Source organism: Esox lucius, chromosome 12, assembly GCF_011004845.1.
Source record: "Esox lucius isolate fEsoLuc1 chromosome 12, fEsoLuc1.pri, whole genome shotgun sequence".
Classification (NCBI taxonomy): Eukaryota; Metazoa; Chordata; class Actinopteri; order Esociformes; family Esocidae; genus Esox; species Esox lucius.
Genome location: NC_047580.1, coordinates 16,011,214 through 16,026,746, shown reverse-complemented (window position 1 = coordinate 16,026,746; position 15,533 = coordinate 16,011,214). Strand labels below are relative to the sequence as shown.

At 42.2% G+C, this 15,533-nt stretch overlaps 1 protein-coding gene across 1 annotated transcript; it reads right to left on the bottom strand.

Moving 5' to 3' along the window:
- Positions 1-2,255: 2,255 nt before the first annotated feature.
- ttc34 (tetratricopeptide repeat domain 34) lies at positions 2,256-12,065 on the bottom strand. Its single transcript, XM_034295835.1, has 8 exons — positions 11,527-12,065; positions 8,295-10,030; positions 7,758-7,980; positions 6,699-6,891; positions 6,139-6,305; positions 3,638-3,911; positions 3,234-3,448; positions 2,256-3,118 (listed from the first exon to the last, which is right to left on the bottom strand). The coding sequence occupies exons 1-8, from the start codon at positions 11,593-11,595 to the stop codon at positions 2,564-2,566; spliced, it is 3,432 nt and encodes a 1,143-aa protein (XP_034151726.1). The 5' UTR covers positions 11,596-12,065; the 3' UTR covers positions 2,256-2,563.
- Positions 12,066-15,533: the final 3,468 nt, after the last annotated feature.

Here is a 15,533-nt window from a genome sequence, read left to right as displayed (position 1 = left end):
CCGTCATGGATTCAAATCCTGCAGTGCACGCAGTGTCCCCCTGCTCAAGCCAGCGCATGTCCAGGCCCGTCTGAAGTTTGCCAATGACCATCTGGATGAGGAGGAATGGGAGAAGGCTATGTGGTCTGATGAGACAGAAATAGAGTTTTTTGGTCTAAACTCCACTCGCCTTGTTTGGAGAAAGAAGAAGGATGAGTACAACCCTAAGAACAACATCTCAGCCGTGAAGCATGGAGGTGTAAACATCATTCTTTGGGGATGCTTTTCTGCAAAGGGGACAGGACAACTGCACTGTATTGAGGGGAGGATGGATGGGGCCATGTATCGCGAGATCTTGGCCAACAACCTCCTTCCCGTGGGTAAGAGCATTGAAGATGGGTCGTGGCTGGGTCTTCCAGCATGACAACGACCCGAAACACACAGCCAGGGCAACTAAGGAGTGGCTCCGTAAGAAGCATCTCAAGGTCCTGGAGTGGCCTAGCTAGTGTCTGGATTTTTTTTTAGATTCCGTCCATCACAGTTGAAGAGTACTTATAATAAGAATTACAGACTTCTACATGCTTTGTAAGTGGGAAAACGTGCAAAATCGGCAGTGTATCAAATACTTGTTCTGTAGCTACTATAGCACAGCTAAGCACAATGTTTCACGGAGCACCCTGACACAGCCCTTAGCTGGGGTATATTGGCAATATGCCACAAACCCCCAAGACGCTTTAATGTGATTATGAACTGGTTACCAATGTGCTTAGAGCAGTAAAAACTGCTGTGGTTTCATACCCATGGTACAGTGGATATAAAAAGTCTAAACACCCCTGTTAAAATGACATGTTCTTGTGATGTAAAAGAATGAGACAAAGATTAATCGTGTCAGAACTTTTTCCACCTTTAATGTGACCTATAGCATGAACAATTCAATTGAAAAACACACTGAAATCTTTGAGGGGGGAAAATGAAAAATAAAAAACTCACAATAACCTGGTTGCATAAGTGTGCACACCCTTAAACGAAAACTTTGTTGAAGCACCTTTTGATTTAATTACAGCACTCATCCTTTTTGGGTAGGAGTCTATCAGCATAGCACATCTTGACGAGAAAATATTTGCCCCCTCTTCTTTGCAAAAGCGCTCCAAATCCGTCAGATTGCAAGGATATCGCCTGTGCACAGCCCTCTTCAGATCACCTCACAGATGTTCAATTGGATTCAGGTTTAGGCTCTGCCTGGGCCATCCCAAAACGTTAATCTTCTTCTGGTGAAGCCATGCTTTTGTGGATTTTGATGTGTGCTTTGGGTCGTTGTTGTGCTGAAATGTGAACTTCATCTTCATCTTTCTAACGGACGCCTGAAGGTTTTGTGCAAAAAATTGCCTGGTATTTGGAACTGTTCATAATTCCTTCCACCCTGACTAAGGCCCCGGTTCTAGCTGAAGAAAAACAGTCCCAAAGCATGATGCTGCCACCACCATGCTTCACTATGGGTATGGTGTTCTTTGGGTGATTGGCAGTGTTGTTTTTGCGCCAAACATACCTTTTGGAATTATGGCCATAACACATTTTCCCATGTGCTTTTTGGTGACCTGATGTTTGTTTTTGCAAACTTCAGCCAGACTTGGATGTTTTTCTTTGCAAGAAAAGGCTTGCCACCCTACCCCATAGCCAATTCATATGAAGAATACGGGAGATTGTTGTCACATGTAGCACACAGCCAGTACTTGCTAGAAATTCCTGCAGTTCCTTTAATGTTGCTGTAGGCCTCTTGGAAGCCTCCATGACCAGTTTTCTTCTCGTCAATGTTGGAGGGACATCAAGTTCTTGGTAATGTCTTTGTTGTGCCATATTTTCTCAACTTGATGATGACTGTCTTCAATGTGTTCCATGGTATAGCTAATGCTTTGGAAATTCTTTTGTACCCTTCTCCTGACTGGCTTTTTGCTTTGAGAACTAAGAAAATCCTACTAGAACAGCTGAACTCTGTGATCAGTCACTTTAAATTATGGCAGGTGTGTAATGACTTCTTTGAATGTGATTGGTTAATTCTGAACACAGCCACATCCTCAGTTATAAGAGAGTGTGCACACTTATGCAACCAGGTTATTGTAAGGTTTTTATTTTTCATTTTTGCCCCTTGAAGATTTCAGTTTGTTTTTCCATTGAATTATTCACATTATAGGTCACATTAAAAGTGGAAAAAGTTCTGACATGATTTATCTTTGTCTCATTCTTTCACATCACAACAACCTAGCATTTTAACAGGGGTGTGTAGACTTTTTATATCCACTGTATATGTTTTAATGAAGCCTGTCAGCCAATCAGCATTCAGGATTCAAACCACAGAGTTTATAACTCAGAAAACAAATCTAGTTAATCCAGTTATCCTACTATCAACATCCTGACACATTCAAACTCACTGCTGGTTAGCAACTAGAAATTAACCAAAATTACTCCTAAATCATACATGAACTTTAGGTAATCTCCTTCAGAAAGCCTTTCTTTGAGTTAGTCATCCTTTTGAAGGATTTCCTACACTACAATGATCTCTCAAGACAGACTACAATGGTACACCAGTCTAATGGATTATGCAGGGACCACACTGCTCCCGCTTAAGCCTAGCCCTGAGCCGGCGCAGCTCTGCATGCTCGCTGTCCACTACCAGGCCACTCTCGGTCAGACTCCAGACCTTATGGAGTTGCTGTTCTCCGTAGTTATGCAGGGCCATCCGCAAGAAGCAATCAGCCAGACATGACCGCCCCAGCCCAGCCTCCACACACCGTAGAGTCTTGAACCTGTGGAGCTGCAGGGCCCGGGTGAAGTCCTCCAGGGCAGGCCCCTCGCGGGAGCACAGCACCAGGCTGCGACCTCGCTGACACAGGTCCTCCGCCCAGACTTGGGGCTCCTCTGGGGCTCCACTGGCAGCATCATAGGGGCTGCTGTGGCTTTGGATGACCTGATCCAGGTCAGCAATGGCCCGTTCATGCAGGTCCAACTGGGCGAGACAAGCAGCCCGCTGGCGCAAGTATTGAGGTCGAAGCTCTCCTGCTGCTTGCACGGCCACCGTCAGGAGGGCCAAGGCCTGCTCCCTGCTGCTGCTCACTGATGCCCTGTCTGCTTCCTGGGCTGCCATCTGATGTGACAGGCAGAATGGTGTGAGACTTATTAAGATGGAAGCTCTCTTGTGTGTTTTGCACTTTATTGTTTTGTCTTGTGGAGTTGAAACACAGGCATGTGTTTGGTCTTACTTGCGCCATGCTTATTCGGTGGGTCTGGGGAATGAGGCTCAGCAGGAAGTCCAGAGTGGGAGGTTGTTTTTCAGCCAGTCTGCTCAGCCTAACAGCTGCCCTGCAGTACTTCTGCTGCCAGGCCTCTACAACACCCATTCTGGCCTGAGCTTCAACCTCCCGTGGCTCCTGGCCAAACACGCGTGTCAGGTGAGCTCCGGCTGCTTCTACCTCACCTGGATAATGCAGGCACACATCCAAAACAACTGGGCTAAATGAGGGCACATAAAAGTCTCCCTTGACAGAGGTAAAATTCTATTTTATCGAAATATAGTAGCATATGGATTTTAACACCCCAAAAAAGGCTTGACACACATACATTAGATACACAGCAAGTATTTAAAGGAGTTAAAATGGCCAATTACCTTCGGCCAGTAGTATATCCACATAGAGGTGATGCCATTTGGATTCCCTGGAGTCTGCCCTCATCAGGGCTCCTCCAATGAGAAAAAGCTCACAGACCTCCTCTTTCTGGCAGGGGATGGCCTTAGATGCAAGGATCTCCAAGAGACTGGACCGGCAGTACTGCTGCAGCCAATCGAAGACCAGTTTCCTTGCCTTATCTTTGAGCGAAATTATGTCTTTGATGACAGCCTCTATGTTTATTTGAAGCCCTGCCAGAATATCCTGAGTACATTCCTGAAAAACCAAAGACATGTTTACAATTGGGAGAAAACATCTTTCCATCTGGTTATTAAAGTACAACACTGTATCCAAAAAATATGGGACACTGCATAAAATGTAAATAAAAACAGATTGCAATAATGTGCAAATCACTGTAATCCTATATTCAATAGAAAAAAGTACAAGGACAAAATATCAAATGTTGAAACAAAAATATCAGCAACACATTTCAAAAACATTGGGACAGAGGCAAAAAAAGACTGCAAAAGTTGTGTAATGCAAAAAAACTATACCTGGTGGAATATCACACAACTAATTGGGTCAATTGGAGAGAGGATGGGTCTGTCAGAAGTGAGGATGGAGATGGGTGAAAGACTGCACGGACAAATAACGTTTTATTAAAAAATTATTCTTAAATTGTGCATTAGTGCACATGGCATGGGTGACTTGCACACCTGTGAAGGCACCATTAATGCTGAATAGTATATAAAGGTTTTGGAGCAACATATGCTGCCATACAGATGTCTTTTTCAGGGAAGGCCTTTCTTATTTCAGCAAGACAATACCAAACTACATTCTGCACATATTACGACAGGATGGCTTTGTAGCAAGAGACTGGGTGCTAAACTGGCCTGTCTGCAGTGCACACCTGTCACCCATTGAAAGCATTTGGCGCATTAGGAAATGATAGATCCACAAAGGAGACCCCGAAAAGGATTTTCAGCTTTTGACCAGCTGAAATCCTATATCAAGCAAGAATGGGAAAACATATTTCACTTTCAAAACCACAGCAAGTGGTCTCCTTAGTTCCCAAATGCATATTGTTAAAAGAAGAGGTGATGCAACAGTGGTAAACATGGCCCTGTCCCAACTTTTTTTAAACAAGTTGCTGGCATGGATTTCAAAATGGCCATGTATTTCTCCAAAAACAATAAAATTTTCAGCATTTTCAGCATTTTATATGTTGTCTTGGTACTATTTTCAATTAAACATTAGCATTTATGATTCACACATACAGTGGGGAGAACAAGTATTTGATACACTGCCAATTTTTAAGGTTTTCCCACTTACAAAGCATGTAGAAGTCTGTCATTTTTATCATAGGTACTCTTCAACTGTGAGTGACGGAATCTAAAACAAAAATCCAGAAAATCACATTGTATGATTTTTAAGTAATGAATTTTCATTTTATTGCATGACATAAGTATTTGATACATCAGAAAAGCAGAATTTAATATTTGGTACAGAAACCTTTGTTTGAAATTACAGAGATCATACGTTTCCTGTAGTTCTTGACCAGGTTTGCACACACTGCAGCAGGGATTTTGGCCCATTCCTCCATAAAGACCTCCAGATCCTTCAGGTTTCGGGGCTGTCGCTGGGCAATACAGACTTGAGTGTGTGGACAGGTGTCTTTTATACAGGTAACGAGTTCAAACAGTTGCAGTTAATACAGGTAATGAGTGGAGAAAAGGGGGGCTTCTTAAATAAAAACTAACAGGTCTGTGAGAGCCGGAATTCTTACTGGTTGGTAGGTGATCAAATACTAATGTCATGCAATAAAATGCAAATTAATTATTAAAAAATCATACAATGTGATTTTCTGGATTTTTGTTGAAGTGAAGTGTACCTATGATAAAAATGACAGACCTCTATGTGCTTTGTAAGTAGGAAAACCTGCAAAATCGGCAGTGTATCAAATACTTGTTCTCCCCACTGTATATATATCCTTACATAAAACCAATGGCACCTTGTAATACAACGCTGTTTCCAAAAACGTTGGGACAATCCATAAAATGCAAATAAAAACAGAATGTGATGTTTAAAAGTGATGTGTATAATTCTCTTAATAGAAATAGATTAACAGACTTCTGGAATCGTGCCGTTCCGTACTCCTACCGCCAACATTTCAGTGATTTTGGGCAGACAAAAGTGGCACTTCATGCGATAAGAGAGTCCTGAATTTGTGCTACCAAAGCACCAACACTGGACTTGTCATCTTCTCAACCTCTACAGTTGCTGTGAATGCAACTGCCAACAATGCATACAAGAAAGTGCATCAATCAACGTTCAGTAAGCGTCGCATGGTCTGGAATTGCATCCTGTTTTTATTTGCAGTTTACACAGTGTCCTAACATATTTGGAAACAGGGTTGTAATATAGAGACCTTAAAACAACTTATTTAAAACGGATGCAGATATTAGCACTGCATGTGTAGTAGCTTTTAATGGGGTCCTAGTACTTTCTGCTGGTTTAGCATGAGGTAGGTGAAGGCCCTTCCACAGAGAGCCTGAACATGGTCAGGGCGCTCCTTCAAGATGGTGCTGAAATCAAATATAGCGGTCTTGCGTTGGCCCAACAAGGCGTAGCACATCGCCCTCTCCAGCAGAGAGTCAATGGCTCCACCACCTGCAGGGTGAAGACTTTGCATTAGCTGGATTTTGTATGACACTAGAAATCTTTTTGGACATGAACACTTAAATCAAATGTCAGGTCTCGATGAAGGAAATGTATTAAACATCTAGATCTTTACTGTACATTGTGTAATGCGTTGAGAACAAAATGATGTAACAACAGTCAATGGAAACCAAAATCACCATCCTATTGAGGGCTGGATTCAAACACACACTGAAAATCAAAGTAAACAATTGAAATTGAGTTCATTTAAATTTTTTGGAATATCAGAAAATCTGGAAATGTTCCATTACATATGCTTCAAGGATAAGCAGGAACTACCATACCTTGTACCTACATAAAAAGCATCACTTTATATTTTCATGAAATATGCCAACAGCCAATCACCAGAAGCCATGATGGCAATGGACAGATAGGCCACGGCCTCCCTCAGGGTGCTCTCCTCCCGTGGGCCCTGGAGGATGCGTTTGGAGGCCGAGTGGCAGTGGCACTGTAGCAGCAGCCGGTCCTTGGGAGATGACACGGCCAGCAGAGGGTACAAGCAGCTTGTATCACCACAGTGGATCAGCTTCTTCAGCAGCTGCAGGGAGAACAGATTAGATCAGGCATAAGCACTGAACAGAATTGATACTGGTTTACGAAATAGTTTATCAGGACACATTTCTGAGAAAAAGTCAAAGATTTCAAGGTTTTATTCTGTTAGGCTCTAGTAACACTTGTCAGGTGTGAAATGTTAAATATTTAAAGTGTATAACATTTTACAAAGGTATCAACATTTATTTAATTTAGCAGACTCTTATCCTCAGCGAATGGCAGCTAGTGAATGCACTGTATTCCAACTAACCTTTTACTCCGTTCGGTTTATATATTTAATTGTGTTTAAATAATTGAGAACACAAATGTCTTAGTACAGTAGTTTCTTGCAGGGATATTCAACTCATACCCTACGAGGTCCGAAGCCTGCAGGTTTTCTGTTTTACCTCATCATTAATTGCACCCGCCTGGTGTACAAGGTAAATAAGCCCTCATTAGAGGGTTAAAAATGGAAAAACGGAGTGGAACTGGCTTCACATTCCAGAGTGAAGTTTGACGGTTCCAGAGCACTGTAAAGGACACATGTATCTTGATTTGGTGTCTGTTATTGTTACCGGAGTTGCTGCACTGGCCATAGGTATTACTTGGTATACTGTAGCACACAGTAGATTACTGGTGGTAGGCTATTCATATCAAGGAAGTGTGACCAATGTGTAAGCTGAGTTTTTTTTCTCCATTTTAAGTCATGTTGGAACTGTAAGGGTTAGTCCACCACAGTACACTTTAGGTTGTATTTCCAATCATCCAACATTTAAAATAAAAACAATGATTATCAACATCAAGGTCTTAATTGTACATAATGTTAATATGTCCATACTGTAAATTCTCACATAATGCAGTGTATATATTTACCTGGTTGGCATCATAGAGGAAACCACGGTGCAGTTGTAGCAGGGCAAGGCGGACCAGGATGGGTGCTCGTGGGGTGGTGGTCCCGATGGCCAATAGCAGGCGATAGGCCTCCTCCACCCGGCCCAGCAGATACAGAGCATCAGTCACCAGGATACAAGGGGCATCAGCACTGGGCTGCAACTCCATCAGAACTACAGCTAGAGAGTGGACTCCCACTGGGGTCCTGACAGGTGGGAGACATGCAATCATGCTTCATTCAGCATCTCAACTGATAATGAAATTACATTAATGAGTTTAGAAATCCTCACAGAAAGTTACAGTATAAAATCAATAAAGTGTCACTGAAAATCGGAATCAGCTTGATACAAAACTTTGTTCAAGAGTGATAAGGAATATGTTCAAGAGTGTTTGGGACAGGAATTCATCATGTGATAGCCATTTTGTAGGTTATAGCTAATTCCCAATTCAGCATATTTTATGAGATTGTATTTGTTCTCTGTGCGTATGTGACATGTCAACAAAGAAAATCCTAGCTACCCCTCTCTGTAGCCATCTTTTCTCTGTGTGGGCTGTAGCTGCTGACTCTTCCGGTGTTCTCGTGGTTTGGAGCGGCTGGGGTTGTGATCACCACACCACTCCTCCAGCATTACCCTGGCCTGCTCCAACAGCACGGTAATCAGCAGCCCGCGGCTGTTCCAGGGAACCAGGCAGCGTACGGCCAGGGCCGTTTCCTGGGGATGCAGTCGGCTGGCTGTCACATAGTCCAGGGCAGTGAGGTAGTCCAGGCTCTTCATCATGCGTATGAGGCCTCTTCCGCATAAAGCCCGCACGCAGCTGGACGGGTGGGGAGAGTTGTGCTCAATAACTGCCTGAAAGTCCTCCAGGGCCCCCTCGTGATCGTCAGACAGAAGACGAGTGTAGCCGCGCAGCACCTGTACTGTGTTTTGGTAGCTTTGCTGTACGGGAGCTTTGGCGTTGACCGCCAGCTGGCTACAAATGGACAGGGCCTCTCGGAACTCACCCCGAAGAAGGAGGCACTCGGCCAGCCGCACCCGCAGCTCTCTGCCGCCCCCATCGGGCTCCACGTGGCACAGCGCCCGGAGCTGGGCGATGACAGGGTCCAGCAGATCAATGCCCTCGGTGGAGCGCAGGTCTGGGCGGACCAGGACAGCCTCCCTGTACCTTGACAGGCCTCTCTCTGCCTCCTGACGTAGATGGAGACGTGCTGCTGTTCCCGTCCCATGGTCCACAAAGAGTCTCTGGAACTGAAGTCGTGCTTTGGCGGGATGGACTCCAAAAGCCTCACCCAGGTCCCGGCTCGCCTCCGAGGCTCGGCCTCCTGCAGAAAGATGGGCAGCTGCTCTGCTGGTCAGAAAAGTGGCTCTTCTTTCTGCTGACATCCCCTGGGTCACCTCACCTGTACTTGACTTTGGCTGTGATTGCGAATGATCCTGCAGGGCTGCAGAATACACATCTGCACTCTCTTCAAACCTGCAGAGTGGAAATAAGTGTTTGGCTTGCAGTTCTTGCACTTCTGTGTCCCCAGGCAAAACAGCTAATAAAAACTCAAGTTCCGAGGCAGCCGCTGGTACGTCGTCGCCAATCTCATTCGCTCCCTTCCCGGAATTCATTCCAGCAGTGTGTGACGCGTGTTTTTTTAACATCTGCTCAGAGAATGTTTTCAATATCTTGGGCAGGTGCTGAGCTTGCCTGCTCCTGATCAGTCGTACAGTCTCTGATTGATTGTTTTGGAAAGCCTCGAGATAAAGCCTAGGACCTTTGGAACTATGGGGGTCTGACAGCAAGAACGCAAGGGCCCTGTTCAGCTCCAGAACCACTCGATTGGAACCCCCTGGGCAGGGTTTTTGCTCACCCTCAAGTAGAGCTGAACAGCTTGAAATTATTTCTTCACAGTCCCGATCAGAGCTCTGAAGAGAGGTCTCCAATTTGAAAAGAGAGGCAGACATATTGTTGGGGCTTAGCGTTGAAAGGAAAATAGCTGCCAGGGCTTTGTTTAGGCCCTCCATGGAGGCATGTTTCTGCCCATGACCATCAAGTAAGGTCTCCAGAGTAGAGACCACCCTAGCCACTTTGAAGCCCCCTAGGCCTCGCATGTGACACACAGTGGATGCAGCATGGCTCCTGAAGGCGGAGGTGTACAGAGCAGTGGCCCTCTCCACTTCTCCAGCCTCTAGGAGCCCGTCACCTTCTCGGCACAGATCTGCCACTACAGTCGCAGCAGGTCCAACAGCTTTCATGATCACACCCCTCTGCTATCCAGACACAGAAAAATCCAAGAGAATAACAAACAGAAATCCATCAGAATAACCCATGTAAAGTAAGCTCAAAGGAGTAACATCTTTGTGTTGAGGTTCATATTGTAATGCTCCTCCTGGAGAGTGTGATATATTTCATTATGGGGACTTTCAGCAGGGGTTCAACGAGTTATTGATTGTAAAGGGGTTATCAGTTTTTTACAGGGGGGAATTGGGTGCTGCATAACTTTGTTCATTAAATAAATAAGTATAACAATAGTGTGTTATTTATTTACTCAAGTTCCCCTTTTATTTAAAGGTGCACAGTATAGAATCCTGTGAACGTTTCTAAGACATGATTAGTCTCCTCCTCTTCCCTTACTAAACGAGCCCATAATAGAACTAGCTAGTCCAGGATGGTTTAGGGTGGGAAGGACGGTACTGCCAGTGTCTAAAGCGTGTATAAAGAGACTACAAGTTAATGCAAACGGATAGACGGAGCAACCAGAAAACGTTCAATTGAGAACATCTCTTTCTGAACCATCAGCGGTACATTACAAATCTTACATATGGCACCTCTAATACAATGGTTTTGGTAAAGATCTGACAACATTAACTGTCGGTAGGCACACAAACAAAATCAGAAGGGACCAAATATACAGTACATTGTACTGTGATTTATCTTTCTTTTTCGGGCACTATCAAACAACACTGCAGACTGTCAGCTTTAATTTAACTGTATTTTCATCCATATCGATTTAACGCAAATTAGAGATTACAGCACGTTTTTTACAAACAGTAGTTAGGTTACCAAATTAATTTGAACAACTGCCTTTACAGTTATTTGTCATTAGGTAGGTGTGTTTGGTTCATTGGAAGTACACACTCGAGAGGTGACAATGTCTAATGTAGATTCTAGGCTTTGGATTTGGAGACTGTTGCTGGTCTCTAACAACAAAGAAGTGTCAATCCAAGTCAAGCTGGCTGGCATGAGGCAGATTCATCATTTCTAATTATTTTCTTTGAACACCTTCAAGATATTTCTCTCATATTTTGTGTGTAAATCAAGCTATTAAATAACAGCTCCATATTTGTTATATACATTTTTCCTAAAAAATGTCCAAGGCAGAGGACTAATTATTTAGGGCACCGTAACTGTACTAAACTAAATGTAAATACTAGCAACTCTGACAAAACCAACTACAGTACAACCCAAATGTATGAGTGTGCTAAGCAAACTGTTGGCTATACTTCAATAGTACTCTACCTGCTGTGCAGACAGTTAGCAGCCTACTCTACTACAGGTGAGAATACAACTGCGTACGGCCTGGCTGCAGACTGTCATCAGCGAACGTTACGTCATTAGTTATCGTCTGTGTGGTGTATATAAATGAATTTACCCTTTAACGTCAAGTTTTGAGGAAGTCCATCCGATTCGCTGCTACGGGACACATGCATGTCCTATATAGCAGGTAAACAATATAAGCCTAGTGTGTGGATGTTAATGTAGCTACCTCTTGTTCGTGTGAGTGCGTGTCCGGTCGGGTCGTTACTACGGAAACCAAACACTCTGCGGGATCCATTTCCAGCCTGCATTGTTCTAGACCGGGAAACACCCCCTGTAATTCCCAACCACGAACACTAATGTGATTTTGGTGTTCACACCGGTTTGCAATTCGCACATTAGACTAACCAAACAAATGAGTTAGCCGTCTTATAAATCTAGCACTGATGTCATGGCTAATTTAATTGATACACTTTTCAGTTGGGCAAATAGTCCCTTTGTCCATCAGTGGTTTCTAACTAAATTCACATGGAAAAACGGTGGAAAACAATACTGACACGGACTCCGTAGCGATGGTAAATCTAACAAAACACTAACGTGTGGCTGCGTATAGCAATCTTTTATAGCAAACTTAAAAACGGTAACTCAACTATGCTCATCTACATCAAGTTATCAAACTAATCAAATTCAAAATAAAAAAGAACCCGTGGTCATGTGCCTTTTATCTGCTCGGTGATTGGATACTATGGACCACAATCTTTCCAGCCTTGAAGGTGCAAGGTGCCTTTGTTTTTCAATATATCGCTTTTTACAAAAGGTATTTCTAATCTTTCAATTGAATCATTCACTTAATAGGTTTGGATAAATATGCATAATTCCGAATGACCATTGGTGGGAGTTTTTTTGAAAGGTGGATGCCAAGGCTATCGTTTGAGACACTTAATAATGGACTTAAATGGATATAAGTATATTTGTGTATGCATTTATTAGTATACAGTATCAGTATTTAATATAGTCAACATGCATTTGTTTTAGTCAGGATGACCTCAACAAAACAAAATAGTTAATTAAATACACTCATTTGTACAAACGTGTTAATACATACTTTGCTGGAGAAAACAATTTCTATCTATGGTCTAGTTAACATTAGAAATACACTTTCAAAATGCCTTTACATATTAATTATCTTACACATTATCAAAATATTTTTTAATTTTAAATTAATAATAAAAAACATTGCACACTTTGGGACCAAAAAGACTGACTGTGTGTTGATGAAGGGACTGAAAAAAGTAGTATGTCCTCTACCTGAAAGTACATTTTTGTATTTTTGTAAACATCATGACAAAACAAATAAAATGAACACAGCACAACTACAGAAGGTCTTAAAGTTATACATTATTTTACTCTGTCTCTGGACAGGGGCCACCACTGTGAAGCCCTCTTTATCGACCTATCAAAAGTTTTTGATACTGTCGATCATGAAATGACGAAGCAAAGACTCTTGGATACAGGACTATTTATCAAATACAGGTGCTGGTCATAAAATTTGAATATCATCAAAAAGTGAAACTTGTTTAATTTATACATTCATTCCAAACAGACTGATATATTTCAAGTGTTTATTTCATTTAATTTTGATGATTATAACTGACAACTAATGAAAACCCCAAATTCAGTATCTCAGAAAATTTGAATATTGTGAAAAGGTTCAGTATTGAAGACACCTGGTGCCACGCTCTAATCAGCTAATTAACCCAAAACACCTGCAAAAGCCTTTAAATGGTCTCTCAGTCTAGTTCTGTAGGCAACACAATCATGGGGAAGACTGCTTACTTGACAACTGTCCAAAAGATGACCATTGACACCTTGAACAAGGAAGGCAAGACATAAAAGGTCATAGCTAAAGAGGCTGGCTGTTCACAGAGCTCTGTGTCCAAGCACATTAATAGGGAGGCGAAGGGAAGGAAAAGATGTGGTAGAAAAAAGTGTACAGGCAATAGGGATAACCGCACCCTGGAGAGGATTGTCAAACAAAACCCATTCAAAAATGTGGGGGAGATTCACAAAGAGTGGACTGCAGCTGGAATCAGCGATTCAAGAACCACCACACTCAGACATATGCAAGACATGGGTTTCAGCTGTCGCATTCCTTGTGTCAAGCCACTCTTGAACAAGACACAGCGTCAGAAGCGTCTCGCCTGGGCTAAAGACAAAAAGGACTGGACTGCTGCTGAGTTATGTTCTCTGATTAAAGTAAATTTAGCATTTCCTTTGGAAATCAAGGTCCCAGAGTCTGGAGGAAGAGAGGAGAGGCACAGAATCCATGTTGCATGAAGTCCAGTGTAAAGTTTCCACAGTCAGTGATGGTGCCATGTCATCTGCTGGTGTTGGTCCACTGTGTTTTCTGAGGTCCAAGGTCAACGTAGCCGTCTACCAGGAAGTTTTAGAGCACTTCATGCTTCTTGCTGCTGACCAACTTTATGGAGATGCAGATTTCATTTTCCAACAGGACTTGGCACCTGCACACAGTGCCAAAGCTACCAGTACCTGTTTTAAGGACCATGGTATCCCTGTTCTTAATTGGCCAGCAAACTCGCCTGACCTTAACTCTATAGAAAATCTATGGGGTATTGTGAAGCGATACGCCAGACCCAACAATACAGAAGAGCTGAAGGCCACTATCAGAGCAACCATGGGCTCTCATAACACCTGAGCAGTGCCACAGACAGTAATTCAGGCAAAAGGAGCCCCAACTAAGTATTGAGTGCTGTACATGCTCATACTTTTCATGTTCATACTTTTCAGTTGGCCAATATTTCAAAAAATATTTTTTTGTATTGGTCTTAAGTAATATTCTAATTTTCAGAGATACTGAATTTGGGATTTTCATTAGTTGTCAGTTATAATCATCACAATTCAAATTTTATGACCAGCACCTGTAGATCCTAATGTGTGCAGTTAAGAGGTCTCACCTCCAAGCCCGTTGATGTGTTTAAGGTTGTGCCTCAGGGACCACTTCTCTTTACAATTTACATAAATAGCATGGGTATAGATGTACCCCAAGCTACCCAATCAACTGCAGGCCCTTTCTCAGTTACAGCTTGTTTTCAACATTGTTCAACAAAGATTTAATCAGCTGAAACATATCCCACATACTGATAAAACAAAATGTTGTTTTCATACTCAAAGGGAAAATCAAGAGATCTTCCATCACTTTATGTGTAGCAGTATAAAGTGATGACACTTTCTCCTTTAAGACACATTCTACACTTGGTAATAAAAAAAAACAAGGTTAAAGTTATTTTATTTTAATGTTATTTTAGAAATAAGTCTTGTTTTTTTTTATAGCTAGAACGAAATGTGTACTTGCAACTTTTATGCCTGTTTTAGATTACAGTGATGTCATTTATATGCATGCTTCTTATCAGTCCTTACATTCTCTGGACACTATTTACCATGATGCGTTAAGGTTCATTACAAATTGTGGAGCGCTTACTCATCACTGTGTTCTGTACAATAGAGTGTTCTGGTACTTTTCCAAATTTACAAAGCTATTCTTGTTTTGACACCATCTTATTTTTGTGAACTTATCTAAAATCTACTGCTGATGGTCACAGTATCTCTAATCACTGTCAGTTCCCATAGTCAGCACAGAGATGAGCAGAAAAGCTTTTATAGTTGCTGCTCCTACTGCATTGAAAGGTCTTCAATCTTACCTAAAAATGCAGAAGCTTGTAGCACTGGGTGTGTTTAAAGATAAATTCTAAACATTTTCAATAATCTTTTTTTATTTGTTCCTGTATTTATTTGGATGTTTATTGGCGCTGGATGGTATGGTTACTATATTTTTATTTCCTTATGTTGTGTTGTGTGTTTTACATTTGTTTTGTTTGTTGATGCCCATCTTGGCCAGGAAACCCCTCTAAAAAATATTTAATCTCACTGTGTCCTTTTCCTGTCAAATTAAAAAAAGAAAGAGAAAAAAAAGACACTCAAAATCAGTTATTGTTAGAGGGCAATGGTGCAATAGGATTTGGTAAAGCCACTTTTTGCTACAATAAGACCTTTTGGTATGTATCAGACGTTGTCTGAGTGATTGTGTCCCATATTTGCTCCAGTTTGTTCAGGTTAGTTGGACAACACGTGTAGAGCATACATTTTTAAATAGTGTGAGAAATTCTCAATGGGACTGAGATCAGGACTTTGACATATGGCTTTCAGTTTTCATCAGCC